Source organism: Amblyraja radiata, chromosome 36, assembly GCF_010909765.2.
Source record: "Amblyraja radiata isolate CabotCenter1 chromosome 36, sAmbRad1.1.pri, whole genome shotgun sequence".
Classification (NCBI taxonomy): domain Eukaryota; kingdom Metazoa; phylum Chordata; class Chondrichthyes; order Rajiformes; family Rajidae; genus Amblyraja; species Amblyraja radiata.
Genome location: NC_045991.1, coordinates 5,080,312 through 5,108,043, shown reverse-complemented (window position 1 = coordinate 5,108,043; position 27,732 = coordinate 5,080,312). Strand labels below are relative to the sequence as shown.

Sequence of the window (27,732 nt, the reverse complement as noted above, 5' to 3'; positions counted from 1 at the left end):
AACCAAAGGCAACACAGCTTTAGCATTTCCAAACTATATTTTCAAACCATATTAAGGGCACTGACAGGTCATAGTCACAGTATAGTAGACGTGTGATCAGTGTTATTCACAGCTCAGACTGAGAGACATGACCCTCTCGCTCCCCCATCTTGCAGAGACTGACTGAGGCACTCACCACTTCCGGGTTTTATAGTCCCTCCAGAAGGGGCGTGGCCTTCAGGAGATAGAATCTCAACATTTTTTAAACACTAATACCTCTTTTATTTTTCATTGATGAGAAAAATCCTCTTGTCCTGCGCAGCGGAGGGGGACTCTGAATAAGATGGCCAAAATCACAGCCGTAAGTGGCAGCGTTTTTTCTAAAATTAATATACAGAACAACAGGAAGTGGTCAAGTTCAGACAGATAGATAGATAGATAGATAGATAGATAGATAGATAGATAGATAGATAGATAGATAGATAGATAGATAGATAGATAGATAGATAGATAGATAGATAGATAGATAGATAGATAGATCGATGTCAATCGATAAGACATATTGGTATCGACTGACATCTATTACAAACCCACTGGCTCCCACAGCTATCTAGACTACACTTCTTCCCACCCTGCTTCCTGTAAAGACTCTATTCCCTACTCCTAATTCCGCCATCTACGCCGCATCTGCGCCCAAGATGAGGTGTTCCATACTAGAACATCCGAGATGTCCTCATTCTTTATGGAACGGGGGTTTCCCTCTCCCATCATAGATGAGCCCCTCACTCGTGTCTCCTCGATACCCTGCAGCTCCGCCCTTGCTCCCCCTCCCCCTAGTGGCAACAGAGACAGAGTCCCCCTAGTCCTTACCTTCCACCCCATCAGCCGTCGCATACAACACATAATTCTCTGACATTTTCGCCACCTTCAGCGTTCAACATCTCCACCTCCACCACCACTAGCCACATCTTCCCATCCCCACCCCTTTCTGCTTTCCGCAGAGACCGTTCCCTCCGCAACTCGTCCCTTCCCACCCAAACCACCACCTCCCCAGCAATGACCCCCCTAAGCTGTGCGAGTGTGCGCGCGCACACACATTTTGCAAACAGCGCATGTCCCCAGGTACTTTCCCCAGCAACCGCAGGAGATGCAACACATGTCCCTATTCATCCCCCCTCGACTCTGTCCAGGGACCCCGTCAGTCCATTCAGGTGAGGCAGAGGTTCACTTGCACCTCCTCCAACCTCATCTATTGTATCCGCTTTTCCAGGTGTGGAGTCTTATACATCGGCGAGACCAAACACAGACTGGGAGATCATTTCACTGAACACCTCCGCACAGTCCGCCTGGACTTACCTGATCTCCCGGTTGCTAAATGCTTTAATCCCCCTCCCATTCCCACACTGACCTTTTTGTCCTGGAAGAACAGCATCTCATATACCGCTTGGGCAGCTTACACCCCAGCGGTATGAACATTGACTTCTCTAACTTCAAGTAACCCTTGCTTTCCCTCTCTCTCCATCCCTCCTCCACCGTCCCAGTTCTCTCACCAGTCTTACTGTCTCTGACTAAATTTGATCTCTGTTTGCTTTGTTGTACCTTCTCCCAGTCAACAATGATCTATTCTGCATTTTCCTAGATCTCCATTCCCTTTGCCCTGTTTTCACACCTTACACTTCCATATCTATGCATTTCCCTTCCCCCACTGACGGCAGTCCGAAGAAGGGTCTTGACCTGAAATGACACTCATTTCTTACTCCAGCTTTTTGTGTCTAACATATATATATATATATATATATATATATATGTTAGACACAAAAAGCTGGAGTAAGAAATTAGTGTATATATATATATATATATACACACACACATATATGTGTCTCTCGGGGTTCAGTGCTGTGCCTGCAACTGTTTGTCATCAATATCAATTATTTGGATGAGAACATACATGGCAAGATTAGCAAGTTTGCTGATGATACAAAAGTTAGTGGTTTTGCAGATAGTGAAGATGGTTGTGAACGATTGCAGCAGGATCTGGATCAATTGGCCAGGTGGGCAGAGGAATGGTTGATGGAATTTAATACAGAGAAGTGTGAATTGTTGCATTTTGGGAAGTGTAACAAGGGCAGGACCTACACTATGAATAGTAGGGCTCTGGGTAGTGTTGTAGAGCAGAGGGATCTAGGAGTACAGGTGCATGGTTCCTTGAAGGTCGAGTCGCAGGTAGATAAGGTGGTCAACAAGGCTTTTAGCACATTGGCCTTCATCAGTCAGAGTATTGGGTACAGAAGTTGAGAGGTCACGTTGCAGTTGTATAAGACGTTGGTGAGACCGCATTTAGAATATTATGTTCAGTTCAAGGCATCATGTTATAGGAAGGATGTTGTCAAGCTGGAAAGGGTTCAGAGAAGATTTACGAGGATGTTGCCAGGACTAGAGGGTGTGAGCTACAGGGAGAGGTTGAGCAGGCTGGGTCTCTATTCCATGAAGTGCAGGAGGATGAGTGGTGATCTTATAGAGGTGTATAAAATCATGAGAGGAATAGATTGGGTAGATGCGCAGAGTCTCTTGCCCAGAGTAGGGAAATAGAGGACCAGATTAACGATACAATAGAACTTTATTTATTCCAGGAAAGCAATTGAGGTGAAGGGGAAAAGATTTAATAGGAATCTGAGCCCTAATTTTTTCACGCAATGGGTGGTGGGTGTATGGAACAAGCTGCCAGAGGGGGTTGTTGAGGCAGGGACTATCCCAACGTTTAAGAAACAGTTAGGCAGGTACATAGCTACAACAGGTTTGGAAGGATATGAACCAAATGCTGGCAGGTGGGACTAGTGTATCCAGGGCATGTTGGCCGGTGTAGGCAAGTTGGGCCGAAGGGCCTGTTTCCACACTGTATCACTCTATGACTCTATGACACATAAACACACACACGATCGCCCAGTCTACGTTTGGTCTCGACAATGTATAAGAGTCCGCATCTTGTACAATGGATACAGTAGATGAGGTTGGAGGAGGTGCAAGTGAACCTCTGCCTCACCTGAAAGGACTGTCGGGGTCCCTGGACAGAGTCGTGGGAGGAGGGATAGGGACAGGTGTTGCATCTCCTGCGGTTGCAGGGAAAGGTACCTGGGGAGGGGGTGGCTTGGGTGGGAAGGGGTGACTTTTTTAACCAAGGATTTGCAGTGTGACAGTGTGTGAGGCAGGAGGCAGAGAAGGGAAGCACTCAGACCCAACATGTAGGGGGGAAAGAAAAAAAGATAATAAACAGAGAATAAGAGGGGGTGGGTTTCTTAAATGTGTGAGCAGAGAGACAGAGGGGTGTAAAATGAGGGTAGAAGCAATAGGTAGCAAGGTGAAAAGTAAAAGTGGCAGGCAGACAAATCCAGGGCAAAAATCAAAAAGGGCCACTTTTCAACATAATTGTATAAGGGGTAAGAGTGTTGTAAAAACAAGCCTGAATGCTTTGTGTCTCAATGCAAGGAGCATTAGTAATAAGGTGGATGAGTTGAATGTGCAGATAGCTATTAATGAATATGATATAGTTGGGATCACGGAGACATGGCGTTGCTGGTTAGAGAGGAGATTAACGCAATAGAAAGGAAGGACATTAGCTTGGAGGATGTAGAATCAATATGGGTAGAGCTGCGAAACACTAAGGGGCAGAAAACGCTGGTGGGAGTTGCGTACAGGCCACCTAACAGTAGTAATTTGGAAAGTGGTGAAATCATTGGACAAAGTCAGCATGGATTTATGAAAGGTAAATCATGTCTGACGAATCTTATAGAATTTTTCAAGGATGTAACTAGTAGAATGGATAAGGGAGAACCAGTGGATGTGGTATATCTGGACTTTCAGAAGGCTTTCGACAAGGTCCCACATAAGAGATTAGTATGCAAACTTAAAGCACACGATATTGGGGGTTCAGTATTGATATGGATAGAGAACTGGCTGGCAGACAGGAAGCAAAGAGTAGGAGTTAACGGGCCCTTTTCAGAATGGCAGGCAGTGACTAGTGGGGTACCGCAAGGCTCAGTGCTGGGACCCCAGCTATTTACAGTATATATTAATGATTTGGACGAGGGAATTGAATGCAACATCTCCAGGTTTGCGGATGACACGAAGCTAGGGGGCAGTGTTGGCTGTGAGGAGGATGCTAGGAGGCTGCAAGATGACTTGGATAGGCTGGGTGAGTGGGCAAATGCATGGCAGATGCAGTATAATGTGGATCAATGTGAGGTTATCCACTTTGGTGGCAAAAACAGGAAAGTAGACTATTACCTGAATGGTGGCTTACTAGGAAAAGGGATGATGCAACGAGACCTGGGTGTCATGGTACACCAGTCATTGAGAGTAGGCATGCAGGTGCAGCAGGCAGTGAAGAAAGCGAATGGTATGTTAGCATTCATAGTAAACGGATTTGAGTATAGAAACATAGAAATTAGATGCAGGAGTAGGCCATTCGGCCCTTCGAGCCTGCACCGCCATTCAATATGATCATGGCTGATCATCCAACTCAGTATCCCGTACCTGCCTTCTCTCCATATCCTCTGATCCCCTTAGCCACAAGGGCCACATCTAACTCCCTCTTAAATATAGCCAATGAACTGGCCTCGACTACCCTCTGTGGCAGAGAGTTCCAGAGATTCACCACTCTCTGTGTGAAAAAAGTTCTTCTCATCTCGGTTTTAAAGGATTTCCCCCTTATCCTTAAGCTGTGACCCCTTGTCCTGGACTTCCCCAACATCGGGAGCAATCTTCCTGCATCTAGCCTGTCCAACCCCTTAAGAATTTTGTAAGTTTCTATAAGATCCCCTCTCAATCTCCTAAATTCTAGAGAGTATAAACCAAGTTTATCCAGTCTTTCTTCATAAGACAGTCCTGACATCCCAGGAATCAGTCTGGTGAACCTTCTCTGCACTCCCTCTATGGCAATAATGTCCTTCCTCAGATTTGGAGACCAAAACTGTACGCAATACTCCAGGTGTGGTCTCACCAAGACCCTGTACAACTGCAGTAGAACCTCCCTGCTCCTATACTCAAATCCTTTTGCTATGAAAGCTAACATACCATTCGCTTTCTTCACTGCCTGCTGCACCTGCATGCCCACTTTCAATGACTGGTGTACCATGACACCCAGGTCTCGCTGCATCTCCCCTTTTCCAAGTCAGCCACCATTTAGATAATAGTCTGCTTTCCTGTTTTTGCCACCAAAATGGATAACCTCACATTTATCCACATTATACTGCATCTGCCAAACATTTGCCCACTCACCCAGCCTATCCAAGTCACCTTGCAGTCTCCTAGCATCCTCCTCACAGCTAACACTGCCCCCCAGCTTAGTGTCATCCGCAAACTTGGAGATATTGCCTTCAATTCCCTCATCCAGATCATTAATATATATTGTAAATAGCTGGGGTCCCAGCACTGAGCCTTGCGGTACCCCACTAGTCACTGCCCGCCATTGTGAAAAGGATCCGTTTACTCCTACTCTTTGCTTCCTGTTTGCCAGACAGTTCTCTATCCACATCAATACTGAACCCCCAATGCCGTGTGCTTTAAGTTTGTATACTAATCTCTTATGTGGGACCTTGTCGAAAGCCTTCTGGAAGTCCAGATACACCACATCCACTGGTTCTCCCCTAACCACGCTACTAGTTACATCCTCGAAAAATTCTATAAGATTCGTCAGACATGATTTACCTTTTGTAAATCCATGCTGACTTTGTCCAATGATTTCACCACTTTCCAAATGTGCTGCTATCCCATCTTTAATAACTGACTCTAGCAGTTTCCCCACTACCGATGTTAGACTATCTGGTCTGTAATTCCCCGTTTTCTCTCTCCCTCCCTTCTTAAAAAGTGGGGTTACGTTTGCTACCCGCCAATCCTCTGGAACTACTCCAGAATCTAAAGAGTTTTGAAAGATTATTACTAATGCATCCACTATTTCTGGAGCTACTTAGTTAAGTACTCTGGGATGCAGCCTATCTGGCCCTGGGGATTTATCGGCCTTTAATCCATTCAATTTACCCAACACCACTTCCCGGCTAACCTGGATTTCACTCAATTCCTCCAACTCCTTTGACCCGCGGTCCCCTGCTATTTCTGGCAGATTATTTATGTCTTCCTTAGTGAAGACGGAACCAAAGTAGTTATTCAATTGGTCTGCCATATCCTTGTTCCCCATGATCAACTCACCTGTTTCTGACTGCAAGGGACCTACATTTGTTTTAACTAATCTCTTTCTTTTCACATATCTACAAAAACTTTTGCAGTCAGTTTTTATGTTCCCTGCCAGTTTTCTTTCATAATCTATTTTTCCTTTCCTAATTAAGCCCTATGTCCTCCTCTGCTGGTCTCTGAATTTCTCCCAGTCCTCCGGTATGCTGCTTTTTCTGGCTAATTTGTACGCATCATCCTTCGCTTTGATACTATCCCTGATTTCCCTTGTTATCCACGGATGCACTACCTTCCCTGATTTATTCTTTTGCCAAACTGGGATGAACAATTTTTGTAGTTCATCCATGCAGTCTTTAAATGTCTATAGGAGCAGGGAGGTTCTACTGCAGTTGTACAGGGTCTTGGTGAGACCACACCTGGAGTATTGCGTACAGTTTTGGTCTCCTAATCTGAGGAAGGGCATTCTTGCCATAGAGGGAGTACAGAGAAGGTTCGCCAGACTGATTCCTGGGATGTCAGGACTTTCATATGAAGAAAGACTGGATAGACTCGGCTTGTACTCGCTAGAATTTAGAAGATTGAGGGGGGATCTTATAGAAACTTACAACATTCTTAAGGGGTTGGACAGGCTAGATGCAGGAAGATTGTTCCCGATGTTGGGGAAGTCCAGTACAAGGGGTCACAGTTTAAGGATAAAGGGGAAATCTTTTAGGACTGAGATGAGCAAAATCAATAACCCCACTCTCACCATCGACGGCACCACTGTCTCCCCATCTCCCCAGGCCCGCAACCTTGGCGTGATCTTTGATTCCACCCTCTCCCTTGAGCCTCACATCCGCCATGTCATTAAAACCTCCTTCTTTCATCTCCGCAACATCGCCAAACTCAGACCCTCTCTCACACCGCCTGCTGCTGAAAGACTCATCCATGCCTTCATCTCCTCCCGACTGGACTATTGCAACTCACTTCTCCTTGGCATCAGCTCCACCTACATCAACCGACTCCAACTGGTCCAGAACGCAGCCGCCCGACTCATCACCCACACCAAATCCTGGCATCACATCACTCCAGTCCTCAAAAAACTTCACTGGCTTCCCGTCTCCCACCGGATCACCTACAAAATCCTGGTCCTCACCTACAAAGCCCTCCACCATCTGGCCCCCACATATCTCATTGACCTCCTCTCCCCCTACCAACCCTCACGGTCCCTCAGATCCACATCAGCTGGTCTCCTCTCCATCCACAAGTCCAACCTCCGCAGTTTTGGGGACAGAGCCTTCTCCAGGGCAGCTCCCAGGCTCTGGAACTCCCTCCCCCAACTGATCCGCAATTCCGTGTCCCTCCCCATCTTCCAGTCCCGCCTCAAGACCCATCTCTTCACCTCTGCCTATCCTTAGCCCCACGTCCCCGTCCCTTTTCATCTGTGCATTAATTGCCTCATGCTGTGTTTTGTATTGAATTCTGTCTTTACTTTGTGTACTAGTCATGTCTCTACTATTTATTTCATTCCCCTTACATGTTTTTCCTATACATGCTCAATTTTTGTAAGGTGTCCTTGAGACTCTTGAAAGGCGCCCATAAATAAAATGTATTATTATTATTATTATGAGAAAAACATTTTTTACACAGAGAGTGGTGAATCTGTGGAATTCTCTGCCACAGAAGGTAGTTGAGGCCAGTTCATTGGCTATATTTAAGAGGGAGTTAGATGTGGCCCTTGTGGCTAAAGGGATCAGGGGGTATGGAGAGAAGGCAGGTACAGGATACTGAGTTGGATGATCAGTCATGATCGTATTGAATGGTGGTGCAGGCTCGAAGGGCCGAATGGCCTCTACTCCTGCACCTATTTTGTATGTTTCTATGAGGAAAAACCTTTTCACCCAGAGAGTTGTGAATCTGTGGGATTCTCTGCCACGGAAGCCAGTGGAGGCTGGTTCACTGGATGTTTTCAAGAGAGAGTTAGATTTAGCTCTTAGGGTTAACGGAAACAAGGGATATGGGGAGAAAGCAGGAACGGGGCACTGATTGTGGATGACCAGCAATTGGTGAGACCACACCTGGAGTATTGCGTACAGTTTTGGTCACCAAATCTGAGGAAGGACATTATTGCCATAGAGGGAGTGCAGAGAAGGTTCACCAGACTGATTCCTGGGATGTCAGGACTGTCTTATGAAGAAAGACTGGATAGACTTGGTTTATACTCTCTAGAATTTAGGAGACTGAGAGGGGATCTTAAAGAAACTTATAAAATTCTTAAGGGGTTGGACAGGCTAGATGCAGGAAGATTGCTCCCGATGTTGGGGAAGTCCAGGACAAGGGGTCACAGCTTAAGGATAAGGGGGAACCCCTTTAAAACCGAGATGAGAAGAACTTTTTTCACACAGAGAGTGGTGAATCTCTGGAACTCTCTGCCACAGAGGGTAGTCGAGGCCAGTTCATTGGCTATATTTAAGAGGGAGTTAGATGTGGCCCTTGTGGCTAAAGGGATCAGAGGGTATGGAGAGAAGGCAGGTACGGGATACTGAGTTGGATGATCAGCCATGATCATATTGAATGGCGGTGCAGGCTCGAAGGGCCGAATGGCCTCTACTCCTGCACCTAATTTCTATGTTTCTATCATATTGAATGGCTCGATGGGCTGAATGGCCAACTCCTGCACCTCTTGTCCATGTTTCTATGTCTTCAAATTATCCACTGCCTTGGCCTCTGTAGATCGCTTACATTACTTACTAACCAATGCAGTGCTTTTAGCCTTCTGTGCAAAGCTCTTGTGGTCAAAGATCTTATATCCTCTATAATCTTTGCTTGTGGTGTTTTACCATCCCCTCCCCTCCCCCCCATCACTGGGAGCGTCTGACGTCATCACGTGCGGGGGCGCGCACGTCGGCGATGGGGTGTCGGAGACGCGCGCGCACGTATGTGAGCGGGGGGGGGGGAGGGGCGTAGAGGTACGTAAGCACGTACGTGTGTGATGGGGGGCTGGAGGGGCGTAGAGAGACGTAAGCACGCACGTGAGTGAGCGGGGGGAGGGGCGTAGAGACACGTAAGCACGTACGTGGGTGATGGGGGGGCTGGAGGGGCGTAGATACGTAAGCACGCACGTGAGTGAGCGGGGAGGGGGAGGGGCGTAGAGGTACGTAAGCACGTACGTGGGTGATGGGGGGGGGGGGCTGGAGGGGCGTATAGGTACGTAAGCACGTACGTGAGTGAGCGGGGGGAGCCCGTGCGTCATACAGAACGCCTGACGTAATAAGGAGCGGGGGCGCGCACGTCAGTGGGGGGGCGGGGCGTGGGCAGCGGCGCATGCGCGAGTGGAAGGTACCAGAAGGAGGAAGAAGCAGACGGAGAGGGAAGATGGCGGCGGCGAGAGAGACGACGACGACGACGACGACGGGACGGTTCGGGAGACGGAGGCGCCAGTCGGCCCCGGTGTCGGACGGCGCTGCCAAGCGAGCGCGGTGGCGGCAGGAGCAGGAGGAGAGGGAGGAGGAGGAGGAGGAGGCCGCCTACTGCCACATGGTGTCCCTGCACCAGATGTTCCAGCTGGTCGGCTCGCAGCTCAGCCAGGCCGACGTGGACGCCATGTCCTTCCTGCTGGACGAGGCCTACCCGCCCGCGCTGGGGCCCGGGCCCCTGGACACCCCCCACCGCCACCACCACCGGCACAGCCCGGCCCGGCCCACCAGCTGCAGCGGCGTCCGGCTCCTCTACCAGCTGGAGCGCCGCGGCCTGTGCGACGAGGCCAGCCTCGGGCCTCTGCTCCAGCTGCTGCGGGTCATCACCCGCCACGACCTGCTGCCCTATGTGGGGCAGAGGCGGCCCCGAGCAGGTGAGGACAGGGGGGGGACTGGGGGGGACAGGGGGGGGCAGGGGGGGGAGAGGCGGCCCCGAGCAGGTGAGGACAGGGGGGGGACTGGGGGGGGAGAGGCGGGCCAGAGCAGGTGAGGACAGGGGGGGGGACAGGGGGGGGGGGGGGGGGAGAGAGGGCAGAGGCGGCCCAGAGCAGGTAAGGACGGGGGGGGGGCAGGGAGGGGGGTGGCAGAGGCGGGCCAGAGCAGGTGAGGACAGGGGGAGGGAGAGGGGGGGGGAGGCGGACCAGAGCAGGTGAGGACGGGGGGGGGACAGGGGAGGGGGAGAGGGCAGAGCAGGTGAGGACGGGGGGGGACAGGGGGGGAGAGGGGGGGGGGGGGCAGAGGCGGGCCCGAGCAGGTGAGGACAGGGGGGGACAGGGGAGGGGGCAGAGGCGGCCCAGAGCAGGTGAGGACAGGGGGGGGGGGGGGGCAGAGGCGGGCCAGAGCAGGTGAGGACAGGGGGAGGGAGAGGGGGGGGGAGGCGGTCCAGAGCACGTGAGGACGGGGGGGGGACAGGGGAGGGGGAGAGGGCAGAGCAGGTGAGGACGGGGGGGGACAGGGGGGAGAGGGGGGGGGGGGCAGAGGCGGGCCCGAGCAGGTGAGGACAGGGGGGGACAGGGGAGGGGGCAGAGGCGGCCCAGAGCAGGTGAGGACAGGGGGGGGGGGGGGCGGGGGCGGGCCAGAGCAGGTGAGGACGGGGGGGGGGGAGGGGAGGAGGAGAGGGGGGCAGAGGCGGGGCAGAGCAGGTGAGGACGGGGGAGGGGAGGAGGAGAGGGTGGGGGGGGGAGGAGAGGAGGGGGGACAGGGGGGGCAGAGGCGGGCCAGAGCAGGTGAGGACGGGGGAGGGGAGGAGGAGAGGGGGGGGGGGGGAGGAGAGGAGGGGGGGGGGGCAGAGGCGGGGCAGAGCAGGTGAGGACAGGGGAGGGGGGGGGAGGAGGAGAGGGGGGCAGAGGCGGGGCAGAGCAGGTGAGGACGGGGGAGGGGAGGAGGAGAGGGGGGGGGGGAGGAGAGGAGGGGGGGGGGGGAGAGGCGGGCCAGAGCAGGTGAGGACGGGCCGGGACAGGAGGGGGGGGGGGGGGGGGGGCAGGGGAGAGGGGGCAGAGGAGAGGCGGGGACGGGAGGGAGGAGAGGGGGCAGAGCAGGTGAGGACGGGCGGGGGGGGGAGAGAGGAGAGGGAGGGGGGGGGGAGCAGGTGAGGACGGGCGGGGGGGGGAGAGGAGGTGGGGGAGAGATGAGGGGGGAGGGGAGATAGGAGGAGGGGGGAGGGGGCAGAGCAGGTGAGGACGGGCGGGGACAGGGGGGGTGGAGAGAAGGAGGGGGCAGAGGCGGGCCAGAGCAGGTGAGGATGGACGGGGGGTGGGAGAGGGAGGAGGGGGAGAGGGGAGAAAGAGGAGGGGAGGGGGGAGGGGGAGAAAGAGGAGGAGGGGGAGAAGTGGGGGAGAGAGGAGGAGGGGGAGAAGGGGGAGAGGGGAGGGGGCGAGAGGGGGAGGGGGAGAGAGGAGGAGGGGGGGAGGGGGAGAAAGAGGAGGGGGGGAGAGAAGAGGGGGGGAGAGAAGGGGAGAGGGGAGGGGGGGAGAGGAGGAGGGGGAGAAAGAGGGGGGAGGGGGAGAGGAGGAGGGGGCAGAGGCGGGCCAGAGCAGGTGAGGACGGGCGGGGACGGGGGGGGAGAGAGGAGGAGGGGGAGGGGGAGAAGGGGGAGGGGGAGAAGGAGGAGGGGGGTGGGGTAGAGAGAGGAGGGGGGGAGAAAGAGGAGAGGGAGGACGAGATGGGGAGAGAGAGGGCATGAACTGTCTGTCATGTTACTTGTGGGCGGAGCACCAAGGCAAATTCCTTGTATGTGAATACTTGGCCAATAAACTTACTTAATAGGACAGGCGGGGAGGGCAGGACGGGAGAAAAGAAAGCGAAGGGGAGGACATGAGGGGGGAGAGAGGGGATGGGAGAGGAGGACAGGAAGGGAGAAGGGGAGTGGAAGAAAAGAGGGGATAGGGAAGATAGGTGAGAGAGAGGAGGAGGTGTGAGTTCTTAATTTACTCGGGCTGCGTGCATCTTTCTCTGGGCGGGTAGGAAGGAACTGCAGGTGCTGGTTTAGACCGAAAATAGACACACAATGCTTGAGTAGCTCAGCGGGACAGGCAAGCATCTCTGGAGAGAAGGAATGGGTGATGTTTCGGGTCGAGACCCTTCTTCAGACTGAGAGTAGGGGGAGAGGGAAACAGAGACGCTGAGTTACTCCAGCTTTTTATATCCCCTTCCATGTTTCCAGAGGAAGTAGTGGAGGCAGTTACCATAACTGCATTTAAAAGGCATTTGGACAACTAGACACATAGAAAATAGGTGCAGGAGTAGGCCATTTGGGCCTTCGTGCCAGCACCACCATTCAATGTGATCATGGCTGATCATCCACAATCAGTACCCGTTCCTGCCTTCTCCCCATATCCCTTCCTTCCGCTAGCCCTAAGAGCTCTATCTAACTCTCTTTTGAATGCATCCAGTGAATCGGCCTGCAACTGCCATCTGAGGCAGAGATTGACAACTCTCTGGGTGTATAAGAAATAACTGCAATGCTGGTTTAAATTGAAGGTAGACACAAAATGCTGGAGTAACTTAGCAGGTCAGGCAGCATCTCTGGAGAGAAGGAATGGGTGACATTTGAGGTCGAGACCCTTCTTCAGACTGGTTGACAACTACATGGATAGGAACGGTTCCAGGGATAGGGCGAGACACTGGCAAATGGGTCTAACTCAGGATGACATTATATTGAAGATGGAGAAGGCAAAGTGCTGGAGTAGCTCAGGCAGCATGATTGGGAATCGATATAGGGTGAGTATACAGCCTTTTTCACAGGATAGTGGAATCAAGAACCAGAAGGTATAGGTTTAAGGAAAGAGTGTCTCGCTGATGCTCTTTTCTCCCCTCCATGTTTGTAGAGGAAGTAGTTGAGGCAGTTGCCATAACAGCATTTAAAATACATTTGCACAGCAACATGAATATGAAAGGTTTGAGGGATAGGGGTGAGACATGGGCAAATGGGTCTAACGCATGAAGAAATTCTGTTGTTTGACTTTGCACTATACTGTTAGACTTTGAGCTTCATTATTTGTTTTTATATATCAATTTTTTTGTTTATTTTGGTGTCTACTGAGTGCTTTATTTGCATATAGAGTCATAGAACGATATGGAAACAGGCCCTCCAGCCCAACTTGCCCACACCGGCCAATATGTCCCAGCAACCTGCCTGCTCTTGGTCCATATCCCTCCAAACTTGTCTTCTCCATGTACCTGTCTAACTGTTTCTTAAATGTTGCGATAGTCCCAGCCTCAACTACCTCCTCTGGCAGCTCGTTCCATACACCCACCGCCCTTTGTGTTAAAATGTTACCCCTCAGATTCCTATTAAATCTTTTCCCCTTCACCTTGAACCCATGTCCTCTGCTCCTTGATTCCCCGACTCTGGGCAAGTGACTGTGTGCATCTATTCCTCTCATGATTTTATACACCTCTATAAGATCACCCATCATCCCCCTGTGCTCCAAGGAATAGAGATCCAACCTACTCAATCTCCCTATAGCTCACACCCTTGAGTCCTAGCAACATCCTCGTGAATGTTTTCGAAACCCTTTCAAGATGACAACATTCCTATAACACGGTGTCCAGTACTGAACACAATACTCTAAATGTGGTCTCACCAACGTTTTGTACAACTGCAATGTGACCTCCCAACTTCTATACTCATACTTCTATATCCGTTGACCTGCTGCAAGTAAGAATTGTATTGTTTTGTTTAGGGACATACGACAAAACACTTGATTCTCAGCAGTGATTGAGGTAATTGGGGATTGATAAAGGCTGAGTAGGCAGCCTTTTTCACGAGATAAATGAATCACAAACCGGGTGGCCCAGGTTTAAGGCAAGAGGGGAAAGATTAAATACGAGCTAGAGGGGCAACTTTTTCACAGTGACGGTGATGACGTATGGATTGATCTGCTAGAGGAGGTAGTTGAGAAAGTTACAATAACATTTAACAGAGGTATGTGGATAATGGGCTGAAAGATGGCAGATGGAGTTTAATGCTGATAAATGTGAGGTGCTTTTGGTATGCTAGCCTTTATAAATCAGAGCATTGAGTATAGAAGCTGGGATGTAATGTTAAAATTGTACAAGGCATTGGTGAGACCAAATCTGGAGTATGGTGTACAATTTTGGTCGCCCAATTATAGGAAGGATGTCAACAAAATAGAGAGAGTACAGAGGAGATTTACTAGAATGTTGCCTGGGTTTCAACAACTAAGTTACAGAGATAGGTTGAATAAGTTAGGTCTTTATTCTCTGGAGCGCAGAAGGTTAAGGGGGGGACTTGATAGAGGTCTTTAAAATGATGAGAGGGATAGACAGAGTTGATGTGAACAAGCTTTTCCCTTTGAGAATAGGGAAGATTCAAACCAGAGGACATGACTTCAGAATTAAGGGACAGAAGTTTAGGGGTAACATGAGGGGGAACTTCTTTACTCAGAGAGTGGTAGCGGTGTGGAATGACCTTCCAGTGGAAGTGGTGGCGGCAGGTTCGTTGGTATCATTTAAGAATAAATTGGATAGGCATATGGATGAGAAGGGAATGGAGGGTTATGGTATGAGTGCAGGCAGGTGGGACTAAGGGGAAAAAAAAATTGTTCGGCGCGGACTTGTAGGGCCGAGATGGCCTGTTCCCGTGCTGTAATTGTTATGTGGTTATATGGATGGAAAATATTTAGAGTGATGTGTAGGAAGCAACTGCAGCTGCTTTCTGAGGCAGAGAATTCCACAAATTCATAACTGGGTGAAAACGTTTTTCCTCATCTCAGTCCTAAATGGCCTACTCCGTATTCTTAAACTGTGACCCCTGGTTCTGGACTTCCCCCAACATTGGGAACATATTTCCTGCATCTAGCTTGCCCAATACTTTAAGAATTCTATATGTTTCCATAAGATCCCATCTCATCCTAAGTTATAGTGAATACTAGACCAAGTGTGCTGAGGGTGTGCTGAGAGGGGGAGGTGGGGAGCGGGGAGGGAAGGGGGTAGGGGTGTGGAGGGGAGGGACGGTGGGGGAGGAGAGGGAGAAGAAGAGGGGAGAGAGAGAAGGGGGAGAGGGGGAGAGAGAGAGAGAGGGTGCCTTTTTGCTTCAACCCAAACAACCATTTGTAGGCAATGCTTTTTTCCTCAAACTAACCATATTTTCATTTTCAAACCACAGTATGGGTACTCACAGCTGTGGCACATTTGTTCAGTGTTATTCAGAGCTCTGATTGAGGCACACCACTTGCAGAGACTGATTGAGGCACACCACTTCCTGGTTTTATAGTCCCTCCCCCTCACTCCAGCAGGGGCAGCAGAGAGAATGGGGAATTTTGTAAAAACATTAATATCTCTGTAATTTTTCACCAACGGGCAAAATCCTCGGCACACATGCGGCGGAGGGGGGCTCTGAGCGAGGTGGCCAAAAATGACGGCCGTAGGTGGCGGCGTTCTCTCGGAAATCGCAGCACAGAAGGCCAAAAGCGGTCAAGAACAGAGATTTAGTAATATAGATAAGCCCAGTCAACCCATTCTTTCATCGTGTCAGTCCTGCGATCCTGTTATTATCTAATTGGAGTTAATGCCTGGATGTTGTCAAGGTTGGACGATGTTCTCAGAGCCTTATAGCTTGCTTGTTTTGTTGACAAAATCTGACACAATTCAAGGGGGATTTTCTCGAACGTGGAACCTGCCACCGCAAGTAATTGACGTGAATAATGAAATCATTTGAAAAGGTGTTCAAGCTGAAAGGACAGACAGAATCAAATTTTATATTAACCTATTTGTGTTGTATCCATTGCTCCTTGCGGAAGGGCGTCATCCAAATTTTCTTCCAAGTAGGTTGTAGTAATTTGTGACTAATAGAATCTGTTTCCATTTTATAGATAGAAATCCTGTCATGGAGAAACTTTCTTCAAAACATGAAAGCAGCGTTTGATGGCACTGGGCCTGTACTCGCTGGAGTTTAGAAGAATGAGTGGGGAGGGGAAACCTCATTGAAAGGTATCGAATAGTGAGCTCGAACAGAGTGGATGTGGAGAATGTTTCCACGAGTGGGAAAGTCTCGGATTAGAGATCATAGATTCAGAATTAAAGGACGTTCCTTCAGGAAGGAGATGAGGAGGGATTTCTTAGTCAGAGGGTGGTGAATCTGTGGAATTCTTTGCCACAGACGGCTGTGGAGGCCGTCAGTGGATATTTTTAAGGCAGAGATGGATAGATTCTTGATTAGTGCGGTTGTCGGGGATTATGGGGAGAACAGGGTTGGGAGGGAGAGATAGATCAGACATGATTGAATGGTGGGATAGACTTGATGGGCTGAATGGCCTAATTCTGCTCTTATCACTTACGACCTTTTGAGAGAACTCCCACAAAAAAACTGGTGCTAGCATGATTCAGCAAGTGCTGTAAGGAGTTTGAAAGCGATAGAATTAGCTTTGAAAATGGCGGAATGGTGCTGGGTTTGAGCTGGGGCAACCGCCAGGCCTGTTGTGGCACTATTGAACTATTATGGATGGGCCATTGGTCTGCCTCTTCACACCCAGAGGGGCATGCCCTCTAAGCCGTGGGTATCATTCAATCATTTCTGTAAATTAATTAAAAACTAAAATTAGATCTAGAGATAATATGAGCGAGTTTTAATTTGTACTAGACCAAGTGCAGACCCATTGAGTCTGTTCCCCCAACGTGCGGTTGTGGGGGGGGGAGGCGGCATGCAGCGTCACACACACTAACTATCACCCAGCCCCCCGCACTCATGCTAATTACCCCCCTTGATATTATATTAATATTATTAATTTGCGCCTTTTACCCCATAACCACCCTATCTACTGACGCATAGCCCCCAACTTGCAGTCACATCTAGAGAGGGGGAGGGAATAGAGAGTTAGGGCGGAGAGAGAAGGGGCAGAGACAGAGACACAGAGAGAGGGGCAAGAGGGAGGGGGTGGAGAGGAGGAGAAGAGGGAGGGTGGGTGAGGGGGGAAAGGTGGAGGGGAGAGAGGATGAGAGTGAGGGGGGGAGAGGTGAGGAGCAGGGAGGGTGGAGGGAAGGGGGTAGGGGTGTGGAGGGGGGTTTAGGGAAGGGACGGTGCGGGACGGGATGGAGGGTAGGAGGGGGAGAAAGGGAGGGGGGGAGAGGAGAGGGGTGTGTGGAGGGGAGGGGGGGAGAGGGGTGTGTGGAGGGGGGGAGAGGAGAGGGGTGTGTGGAGGGGGTTTAGGGGGAGAGGAGAGGGGGGTGGAGGGAAGGGGGTAGGGGTGTGTGGAGGGGAGGGGGGTTTAGGGGAGGGACGGAGGGGGAGAGAGAGCGGGGGAGGGGAGAGAGAGAGAGTGCCTTTTTATTTCAACCCAAAACCCCCAAACAACCATTTGCAGGCAGTGCTTTTTTACTTTAACCATATTTTCATTTTCAAACCACATTAAGGGTACTTACTCAGTTGTGTGGACATGTGTTCAGTGTTATTCACAGCTCAGAGAAACGTGACCCTCTGCCTTCCTCCATCTTGAAGAGATTGAATGAGGCACACCACTTCCTGGTTTTATAGTCCCTCCCCCCTGCCGCCAGCGGGGGCAGCAGATAGAATGGGGAATTTTGTAAAATCATTAATATCTCTCTCATTTTTCATCGACTGGAAAAATCCTCGGCACACATGCGGCGGAGGAGGGCTCTGAGCGAGGTGGCCAAAAATGATGGCCGTAGGTGGCGGCGTTCTCTCGGAAATCGCAGCACAGATCGCCAAAACCGGTCAAGAACAGACTTTTAGTAATATAGATTATTGCGCATGAAAGGCAGTGGACTGGGAGTTGAATGTCCTATTTGTTTTTTTTTCCAATGTTTCTATTTTGCTGCTCTTTGTAGCCCTGCGGGTTATTTTCCACCATCCCTCTCTGGTTCCCATCTGATAAGCTCTGGACAATTTGTTGTGTGACGTTGATGGAAGAATAATTACAGGCCAGCTCACGAGGGACCACTCTTTGCTTGGTTATGAAATGATTCCATGTGATCTGTGTCCACTGGGGCAACCGAACAGGCAGTACCTCTGTTTGGTATCTCATCAGAGAGACATCTGACAACAGAGCATGCCACAAAATGCTGGTGTAACTCAGCGGGACAGGCAGCATCACTGGAGAGAAGTAATGGGTAACGTTTCGGGTCGAGACCCTTCTTCAGACTGAGGTATAAGTGTAAATTGTCCCAATCATGTGTAGGTTTGTGTTAGTGTGCGGGGATCACTGGTTGGTGCGGACTCGGTGGGCCGAATGGCGTGTTTCCGCGCTGTTTCTCTAAACTAAACGCCTAGGGATTGCTTTTTGCAACTAACATTTTATGCAATCACCTGCTCATGGTAAGATCGAATATAAAAACTTTACATCAATATTAAAAAAAAAAAAATTTTAATGGTACTTTATATCAATTTTTGTACAGGAAATAAACATCATTTCAAGATAATGCAAAAATAGTCACAGGAAGAATGTTACTAAATTTAAAATTATTCCTGTCAATGTGAATGGTAAAAATATGATAGAAATCTCCAGCACAGTTTTTGCTATGGGGGCAATTGCAGATGTGCTGAACAGAATTTTCCAAATGGCTTTCAATTTCCAATTTGTCCCTTTTGGATAGTGGTCCCAGGCATGATGTGGGTCTCAGCGGTGCTTGAGCTATTATGTGGGACTTAGGCAATCGCAGGGGGAATAAGGTAGCCTTAGTGAAGGTGTGTGTGTGGTCAGGAGGTCACATGTGGGTTCAAGGCCACCAAAATTGTGAACCCAGTCTGGTTTGACTGAAGAAGGGTCTCGACCCGAACCTTCACCCATTCCTTCTCACGAGAGATGCTGCCTGTCCTGCTGAGTTACTCCAGTACTCTGTGAAATGTCACCCATTCCTTCTCTCCAGAGATGCTGCCTGTCCTGCTGAGTTACTCCAGCATTTTGTGGCCATCCCTGGTTTGATTCTACAATGAACACACACGTGAAGTTTCAATCTGAAGAACATGTTTGGCACAATTGAAAGTTTGGGGCAGTCAGTCTAAATTTAGAAGTAGGCTACTTGGTGGACAAAGCTTGGACAAGGGTTTAGTGTAGAGGTACAGCATAGAAACAGGTGAGGAAGGACATTCTTGCTATTGAGGGAGTGCAGCGTAGGTTCACCAGGTTAATTCCCGGGATGGCGAGACTGACATATGATGAAAGAATGGGTCGAGTGGGCTTGTATTCGCTAGAATGTAGAAGGATGAGAGTGGATCTTATAGAAACATATACAATTCTTAAAGGATTGGACTGGCTAGATGCAGGAAAAATGTTCTTCCATGTTGGGGGAGTCCAGAACCAGGGGGTCACACAGTTTAAGAATAAGGGACTGATTTAGGACTGAGATGAGAAAAAACAATTTCACCCAGAGAGTTGTGAATCTGTGGAATTCTCTGCCACAGAAGGCCGTGGAGGCCAATTCACTGGATGTTTCCAAGAGAGAGTTAGATTTAGTTCTTAGGGCTAAAGGAATCAAGGAATATGGGGGGGCGGGGGGGGGGGAAGCAGGAACGGGGCACTGATTTTTGATGATCAGCCAAGATCATATTGAATGCTGGCTCGAAGGGCTGAATGGCTTACTCCTGCACCTATTTTCTATGTTTTTATAAAACAGACCCTTTGCCCCACAGCCCATGCTGACCTGCGTGGGTTTCCTCCCACTCTCCAGACATACAGGTTTGCAGGTAAAAATCAGGAATTACAAGTGAAATTAGAAGGCTGACCCATCCTGTATTTTAGGCACTTATAATGCCAACCAGTCATCATACCTCGAAGAGAGACACAAAGTCCCGTTTCCCTCTTCCCTGACTCTAGTCCGAAGAAAGGCCCGACCAGAAACGTCACCTGTTCCTTCTCTCCAGATGTCCCGCTGAGTTACTTCAGCTTTTTGTGTCTTATCTTCAGTTGAAACCAGCAGCTGTGGTTCCTTCCGACACAAGTGCTGGATTAACTCAGCTGGTCAGGCAGCATATGTGAGAAAAAAGAATGCGTGACGTTTCGGGCCTCAGCCCTTCTTCAGACTGAAAATAGAGGGGGTGGGGAAGAGGACTGAAGATAGGATATGGCCAGAACAAATAAGGGTCGGCAGTAGATGACCAATCTGTAGATTTTGATTGTATGATTCTTCGCTGAAATATAACAATGGTTGTAAACTGCATAAGTTGGGCATTAATGTTCCATAGGTTCTTGTTAACTGAAATATTGACAGTGGAAATTATTGGGCGGCCACGGTGGCGCAGCGGTAGAGTTGCAGCCTTATAGCGCTCGCAGCGCGAGAGAACCGGGTTCGATTCCGACTACGGGTGCTGTCTGCATGGAGTTTGAACGTTCTCACTGTGACCGTGTGGGTTTTCTCCGAGATCTTCTATTTCCTCCCACATTCCAAAGACGTGCAGGTCTGTAGGTTCATTGGCTTGGTATACATGTAAATTGACCCTAGTCTTTGTCGGAAAATGGTAGTGTGCGGGGATCGCTGGTCGTTTAGGCCGAAGGGGCGTGTTTCCGCCTTGTATCTGTGAACTAAACTATTACCATAGATTGCACTCGTCTACAGATATGGAATACAGATTGTTGTCAGCAAGATCCATGGTTAAGAAGGTATGATAGTGTATTGCCAGAGGGCTGCGATGTTATACAAGTGGGCAAGATGGTAGCAGCTGGAATTTAACGTGGGGAAGTGAGGTTGTGCATTCAGAAAGAACAAAACTATTTGTAAATGAGTGAAACTCAGAACATGCCAGTAATGAGTGTAAGAATTAGGAGCAGGAGTAAACCTTTCATCAACATTCCACTTTTCATCAAGATCAAGGCTAATTTATATCTGCATCATTTCCTGCCCTATCTCCATATCCCTCCATAGACTCAAAAAGCTGCAGTAACTCTGGAGGAAAGGAATAGGTCAGTCTGAAGAAAGATCTCGACCCAAAACATCAGCATTTTGTTTCTATCTCTGGCCTGTTTCCATGCTGTGTCTCTGAAACTAATCATGAGATTTAAATATTTGTATAGATTTAACCCCATCAAATTTGCAATAGTAATTTGAAAGATGAGTTTATTGGCAACATTTGGGATAACTTCTAAAGCAGTAAATTGTGAATTCAAGCTTGCAGGAAGAAACTGCAGTTGCAGGTTTAAACCAAAGATAGACACAAAATGCTGGAGTAACTCAGTGGCAGGCAGCATCTCTGGAAAGAAGGAATGGGTGACATTTCAGGTCGTGACCCTTCAGATCGCGAGTTAGGGGAGAGGGATACGCAGATATGGAAGGGTACGGTGTGAAAGCACACATCAAAGTAAACGATGATAAGGGAATGTAGAATGGTTCATTGTTAGCTGAGGAGAAGGTGACAAAGAGGTGTACAAATTAACAGTAAAATTTATCAGGAAGAGAGTGAAAGTAGTGGGAGAACTAGGGTGAGGTAGAGACAGAGGGAGGGAAAGCAAGGGTTACTTGAAATTAGAGAAATCAATATTCATACCGCTGGGTTGCAAGTTGCCCAAACGAAACATGAGGAATCTTTTGGATCTTGCCTTGTGTAATGAGAATATATATAGTAATAATCTCACATTAAGAAACCCTTTGTGGAGGAGTGGTGACAACGTGGTAGAATGTAATGCACAATGCAAGAGGACAATTCAACTGGAAAGAGCTGGGTGAAAGCCAGTTACTCAAACCATGGGCAGACTGCGTGCAGTACAGAGGGAATAAATTCAATTAAATAGTTTGTTGATAAGTAAGCAATAAAATAGATTTTAAGAAAGCCCTGAAGAAGGACCTTGACCCGAAACATCACCCATTCCTTCTCTCCAGAGATGCTGCCTGTCCCGCTGAGTTCCTCCAGCATTTTGTGTCTATGCTGGGCAGTGGCCTAATTTTGCTCATAGCACTGGGTAAATAGGAAATGCAAACATGACCTGTATCAATATTGTCAAATGAGGATGTTAACAGATCTAAAAATAAATATCATCAAAAAAGGCTTTTGACACATTGGCCATCAGTCCGAGTATTGCGTATAGAAGTTGGGAGGTCATGTTGCAGTTATATAAGACGTTGGCGAGGCCACATTTAGAGTATTGTGTTCAGTTCTGGGCACCATGTTATAGGAAAGATGTTTAGGAAGGAACTGCAGATGCCGGATTACATCAAAGCCTGAAGAAGACTCTTGACCTGAAATGTCACCCATTACTCCTGCATTTTGTGTCTATAGGAAAGATGTTGTCACACTGGAAAGGGTACAGAAACGATTTGCAAGGGTATTGCCAGGACTCGAGGATCTGAGCTACAGGGAGTTTGTGTAGGCTGGGACACTATTCCTTGGTACGCAGGAGGATGTGGGGTGACTTTTTTCGTTCCATTTACCCCTGGCAACTTTAATAATACATAACAATGTTATTTCACTTATTTATGAACAACTAATGATGAACAGAATCAACAAATTTACCCCTGGGTAGGCGTTTACCCCAGGATGGGAACCCTTGTTATAGAGGTGTATAAAATGATGAGAAGAATAGATCGGGGAGATGCAGTCTCTTGCCCAGAGCTGGGAACCCCTGCTCTATAAGATCGCTCCCCATCCTCCTGCTCTCCAAGGATTAGTGTCCCAGCCTACGCAACCTCTCCCTGAGCTGCCAGAGGAGGTAGTTGAGGCAGGGACTATTGCAACGTTTAATAAACAGTTAGACAGGTGCATGGATAGAACAGGTAATGGAGGGATGTGGACTAAATGCAGGCAGGTGAGACCAGTGTAGGTGGGACATGTTGGCCGCTGTGAGCAAGTTGGGCCGAAGGGCCTGTTTCCACACTTATAGCACAATGGAGGAGCACTTTCCTCCAAGTACTTTTCCAAAGTACAGTACTGCCTGATGTGGCATTGACTATCTTACCGTGATACTAAGGAGATATGCTAGTTTAATCCTGTTTTGGTCCGGAACTAGAAGTTATTACAGGGATCGAAATTAGCGGTTGCCCGGGTGCCAATGGCAACTTACAGTCCCGCCGGGCAACCTAAAAGCCATGCCATTTTGCCCGGCTTGGCAAGCAACCGAGACACCCGGCCGCCATCCGTGTCCGGGTCTCGGCGATAGCTCTCGGGTCTCCGCTCGGAGTTGGCTCTCGGGTCTCCGCTCGGCGCTGGCTCTCGGGTCTCCGCTCGGCGCTGGCTCTCGGGTCTCCGCTCGGCGATTGCTCTCGGGTCTCAGCTCGGCGCTGGCTCTCGGGTCTCCGCTCGGCGTTGGCTCTCGGGTCTCCGCTCGGCGCTGGCTCTCGGGTCTCCGCTCGGCGCTGGCTCTCGGGTCTCAGCTCGGCGTTGGCTCTCGGGTCTCCGCTCGGCGCTGGCTGTCGGGTCTCAGCTCGGCGTTGGCTCTCGGGTCTCAGCTCGGCGTTGGCTCTCGGGTCTCCGCTCGGCGCTGGCTCTCGGGTCTCAGCTCGGCGTTGGCTCTCGGGTCTCCGCTCGGCGTTGGCTCTCGGGTCTCAGCTCGGCGTTGGCTCTCGGGTCTCCGCTCGGCGCTGGCTCTCGGGTCTCCGCTCGGCGCTGGCTCTCGGGTCTCCGCTCGGCGTTGGCTCTCGGGTCTCAGCTCGGCGTTGGCTCTCGGGTCTCAGCTCGGCGTTGGCTCTCGGGTCTCCGCTCGGCGCTAGCTCTCGGCGCTCGACGCTAGCTCTTGGCTCGGGTCTCCGCTCGGCGTTGGCTCTCGGGTCTCCGCTCGGCGTTGGCTCTCGGGTCTCCGCTCGGCGCTGGCTCTCGGGTCTCCGCTCGGCGTTGGCTCTCGGGTCTCCGCTCGGCGTTGGCTCTCGGTCTCCGCTCGGCGTTGGCTCTCGGGTCTCCGCTCGGCGTTGGCTCTCGGGTCTCCGCTCGGCGCTGGCTCTCGGGTCTCCGCTCGGCGCTGGCTCTCGGGTCTCCGCTCGGCGATTGCTCTCGGGTCTCCGCTCGGCGTTGGCTCTCGGGTCTCCGCTCGGCGATAGCTCTCGGGTCTCCGCTCGGCGCTGGCTCTCGGGTCTCAGCTCGGCGTTGGCTCTCGGGTCTCAGCTCGGCGTTGGCTCTCGGGTCTCCGCTCGGCGTTGGCTCTCGGGTCTCAGCTCGGCGTTGGCTCTCGGGTCTCCGCTCGGCGTTGGCTCTCGGGTCTCAGCTCGGCGTTGGCTCTCGGGTCTCCGCTCGGCGTTGGCTCTCGGGTCTCCGCTCGGCGTTGGCTCTCGGGTCTCCGCTCGGCGTTGGCTCTCGGGTCTCCGCTCGGCGTTGGCTCTCGGGTCTCAGCTCGGCGTTGGCTCTCGGGTCTCCGCTCGGCGGTGGCTCTCGGGTCTCCGCTCGGCGTTGGCTCTCGGGTCTCCGCTCGGCGTTGGCTCTCGGGTCTCAGCTCGGCGTTGGCTCTCGGGTCTCCGCTCGGCGTTGGCTCTCGGGTCTCAGCTCGGCGCTGGCTCTCGGGTCTCAGCTCGGCGTTGGCTCTCGGGTCTCCGCTCGGCGTTGGCTCTCGGGTCTCAGCTCGGCGTTGGCTCTCGGGTCTCCGCTCGGCGCTGGCTCTCGGGTCTCCGCTCGGCGCTGGCTCTCGGGTCTCAGCTCGGCGTTGGCTCTCGGGTCTCCGCTCGGCGTTGGCTCTCGGGTCTCAGCTCGGCGTTGGCTCTCGGGTCTCCGCTCGGCGCTGGCTCTCGGGTCTCCGCTCGGCGCTGGCTCTCGGGTCTCCGCTCGGCGTTGGCTCTCGGGTCTCAGCTCGGTGTTGGCTCTCGGGTCTCAGCTCGGCGTTGGCTCTCGGGTCTCCGCTCGGCGCTAGCTCTCGGCGCTCGACGCTAGCTCTTGGCTCGGGTCTCCGCTTGGCACGGCCGGCCGCCGAGCACATCATCGGCCGTGGTTGTGCGCATGTGCGGCCCTGCACATACACACTGCCACGGCAACTGGTCGGCGTCGGCCACTTTCTCCCTCCCTTTGCATTGTGGGAGTTCTGGCCGCCATTGCTGTCCGGTCGCTGCCTCACCGCTGAAAACCAACGCAGAATCACTCCCTGGAGCTGCAGTAACTCCCTGTAGTAACTCTTGCTTCTTGGTTTCCTGGTCCTCCGAAAATATTCCAAATGGAATTTAAACTGGTGGACCCACCACCTCCAAACTCTGAAAAATAACAGCCTATTGCATTTTATCTGTTTATTTATTGTGTATATATATGGTTTATAGTATATAGACACACTGAACTGTTATCTCCTGTTCTGTATTATGTTTATATATTCTGTTGTGCTGCAGCAAGCAAGAATTTCATTGCCCTATCTGGGACACATGACAATAAAACTCTCTTGACTTGGACTTAAGCAAAAAAGGGTTCTTGGGGGGGAAAAAAAGCTACCTTAAATTTAGTTGCGTCTGGTTGGTACCTATGGTAGGATGAAGACTATTCCATGCTTTAATTGTGCAGGGGAACTCCATGGAGCAGCCAGCATCTCTGGATAGAAAAAAATGGGTGATGTTTCGGGTAGAAACCTTTCTTTACATTTCCTCTGGTTTTAGTGTTTTTAGTTTAATCTAAAGATACAGCGTGGAAACAGGCCCTTCGGCCCACTCCGACCACCGATCACCCGTACTCTAGTTCTATCCCACACATCAGCGACGTAAGTCAAGAGTGTTTTATTCTCTCACGTCCCAGTTGGAACAATGAAATCCTTACTTGCAGCAGCACAACAGAATATGTAGACATAGTACTCTGTAAACAATGATATAAACGAGAAAACAAAACTCCATACAGGCAGCACCCATATTCAGGATCAATTCCGGGTCTCTGGCAATTTTAGGCAGCAAATTCATGGATAATGTACTGCCCCAATAGCCTTGAACTGAATTAAAACATGCAGTAGCTGTAAAGGAGGAGATAGCGTCACTTAGAGATTTAAGACTGAAAATGGATAGTTGCTTTTATTTTAGTAACCAAAGTTATCAACGTATAATTTTTTGTGTGTTGGAAAATAAAATATAGTGGCACAGCTGGTAGACGCCAGAGATCTGTGTTCGATCCTATCCTCGGGCACTGTGTGTTGAATTTGCACATTCTCACTTCAAGCATGTGGGTTTCCTCCCACATCCCAAAGACACATTGGCTTTGTAGGTTAACTTGGCTCTGTAAAATTGCCCCTAATGTGCAGGGAGTGGGTGAGGAAAGTGGGATAACAGAACTTGTGTGAATGGGTAGACAAAAATGCTGGAGAAACTCAGCAGGTGAGGCAGCATCTATGGAGCGAAGGAAATAGGCGACGTTTCGAGTCGAGACCCTTCTTCAGACTGATGTCGGGAGGGGTGGGGGGGGCGGGAAAAGAAAGAAAGAGGCGGAGACAGTAGGCTGTGGGAGAGCTGGGAATGGGTGGGGAAGGAGGGAGAAAGCAAGGACTACCTGAAATTGGAGAAGCCAATGTTCATACCGCTGGGGTGTAAACTACCCAAGCAAAATATGAGGTGCTGCTCCTCCAATTTGCAATGGGCCTCACTCTGGCCATGGAGGAGGCCCAGGACAGAAAGGTTGGATTCGGAATGGGAGGGGGAGTTGAAGTGTTAACCTACCGGGAGATCAGGTTGGTTATTGCGAACTGAGTGGAGGTGTTGTGCGAAGCGATCGCCAAGCCTGCGCTTGGTCTCACCGAGGTTGATCATGTGCTGAATAACCATATTTTTGTTTGGAAGTGGAAAGAGATAATAGAAATTGCATCCATTGCAACGTGTAAAAAGAGATGAGATACTGTATTGTAATTTTGCTGCATGTCATTGTGGTATATATCATGTCTTGATTGGTGAATATGTTTAGTTTGTGACTTTATATGAAGCAGAAATAATATGTGAATGCTTCATTGACCATAATTCCGATTGGTAACTACGCACTTCGTCCGAGCACAATATCACACGCGACATGCAAGCCGTCTTAAATGACCACCTAAACTATCATTTGGCAACTTAAAAAACTGCCGAGGTTGCCCGGCTGGCAACAGGGGAAAAAAGTTAAGCAAGAGCCCTGTATTAACTCCACTAAGGCTCTATATTCACAGACTAATTCCACTGCTTGGCTTCTCATTATGTCTCCTGTTGGAATCGATACAAGTTAACTGTTGACATTGAACACATTTGAATTTTGTGATGCCAAAAACCACTGCAGTGATTGCATAAGCGGTGTTGTGCAGTTTCATCGTATCGTTAAACAGTTGCTATCTTTTGATTCTGTCAGATTATTCAGATGATTCCAAGGTTAATCCTACATCAGCCATTATTAGATTGTGGAACAGAATATTTCTCTTGGGCAGCGGTGGTATGAATATTGATTTCTCTAACTTCAAGTAACCCCTGCATTCCCCCTCTCTCTCCATCCCTCCCCCGACCAAGTCGCACCAGCTTCTCGTTCTCACCTAGCAAATAGCTCACAAATGGCCTTTATTAAATATCTTTCATTCATTTGTTCTATATCTCTCTACGTCACCATCTGCATCTCTCGTTTCCTTCTCACCTGACTAGTCTGAAGACGGAGCTCGACCTGAAACATCACCCCGTTTCTTCTCCCCAGAGATGCTGCCTGCCCCGCTGAGTAACTCCAGCTATAATAAACTGTGGCTATATTAGACTGTGGAACTTTATTTCAAAGTAATTTGCCTTAAAAGAAAGCAATTGTTCTTCCCCCTCCCCCCATCCA

The 27,732-nt window shown here is 50.1% G+C and overlaps 1 protein-coding gene across 5 annotated transcripts in view; it reads left to right on the top strand.

Moving 5' to 3' along the window:
- Window positions 1–9,460: 9,460 nt before the first annotated feature.
- dedd2 (death effector domain containing 2) overlaps window positions 9,461–27,732 on the top strand; it is a 37,072-nt gene continuing 18,800 nt past the window's right edge. For 2 of the 5 annotated variants that reach the window (XM_033012400.1, XM_033012398.1), the window contains exons 1-2: window positions 9,462–9,984; window positions 24,906–24,912. In XM_033012400.1, coding sequence (XP_032868291.1) covers window positions 9,466–9,984; window positions 24,906–24,912 — 526 coding nt within the window. In that variant the 5' untranslated portion in view covers window positions 9,462–9,465. Of the gene's footprint in view, window positions 9,992–24,905; window positions 24,913–27,732 lie in introns of all 5 variants that reach the window. The other 3 variants (XM_033012399.1, XM_033012401.1, XM_033012397.1) reach the window with 3 other exon arrangements.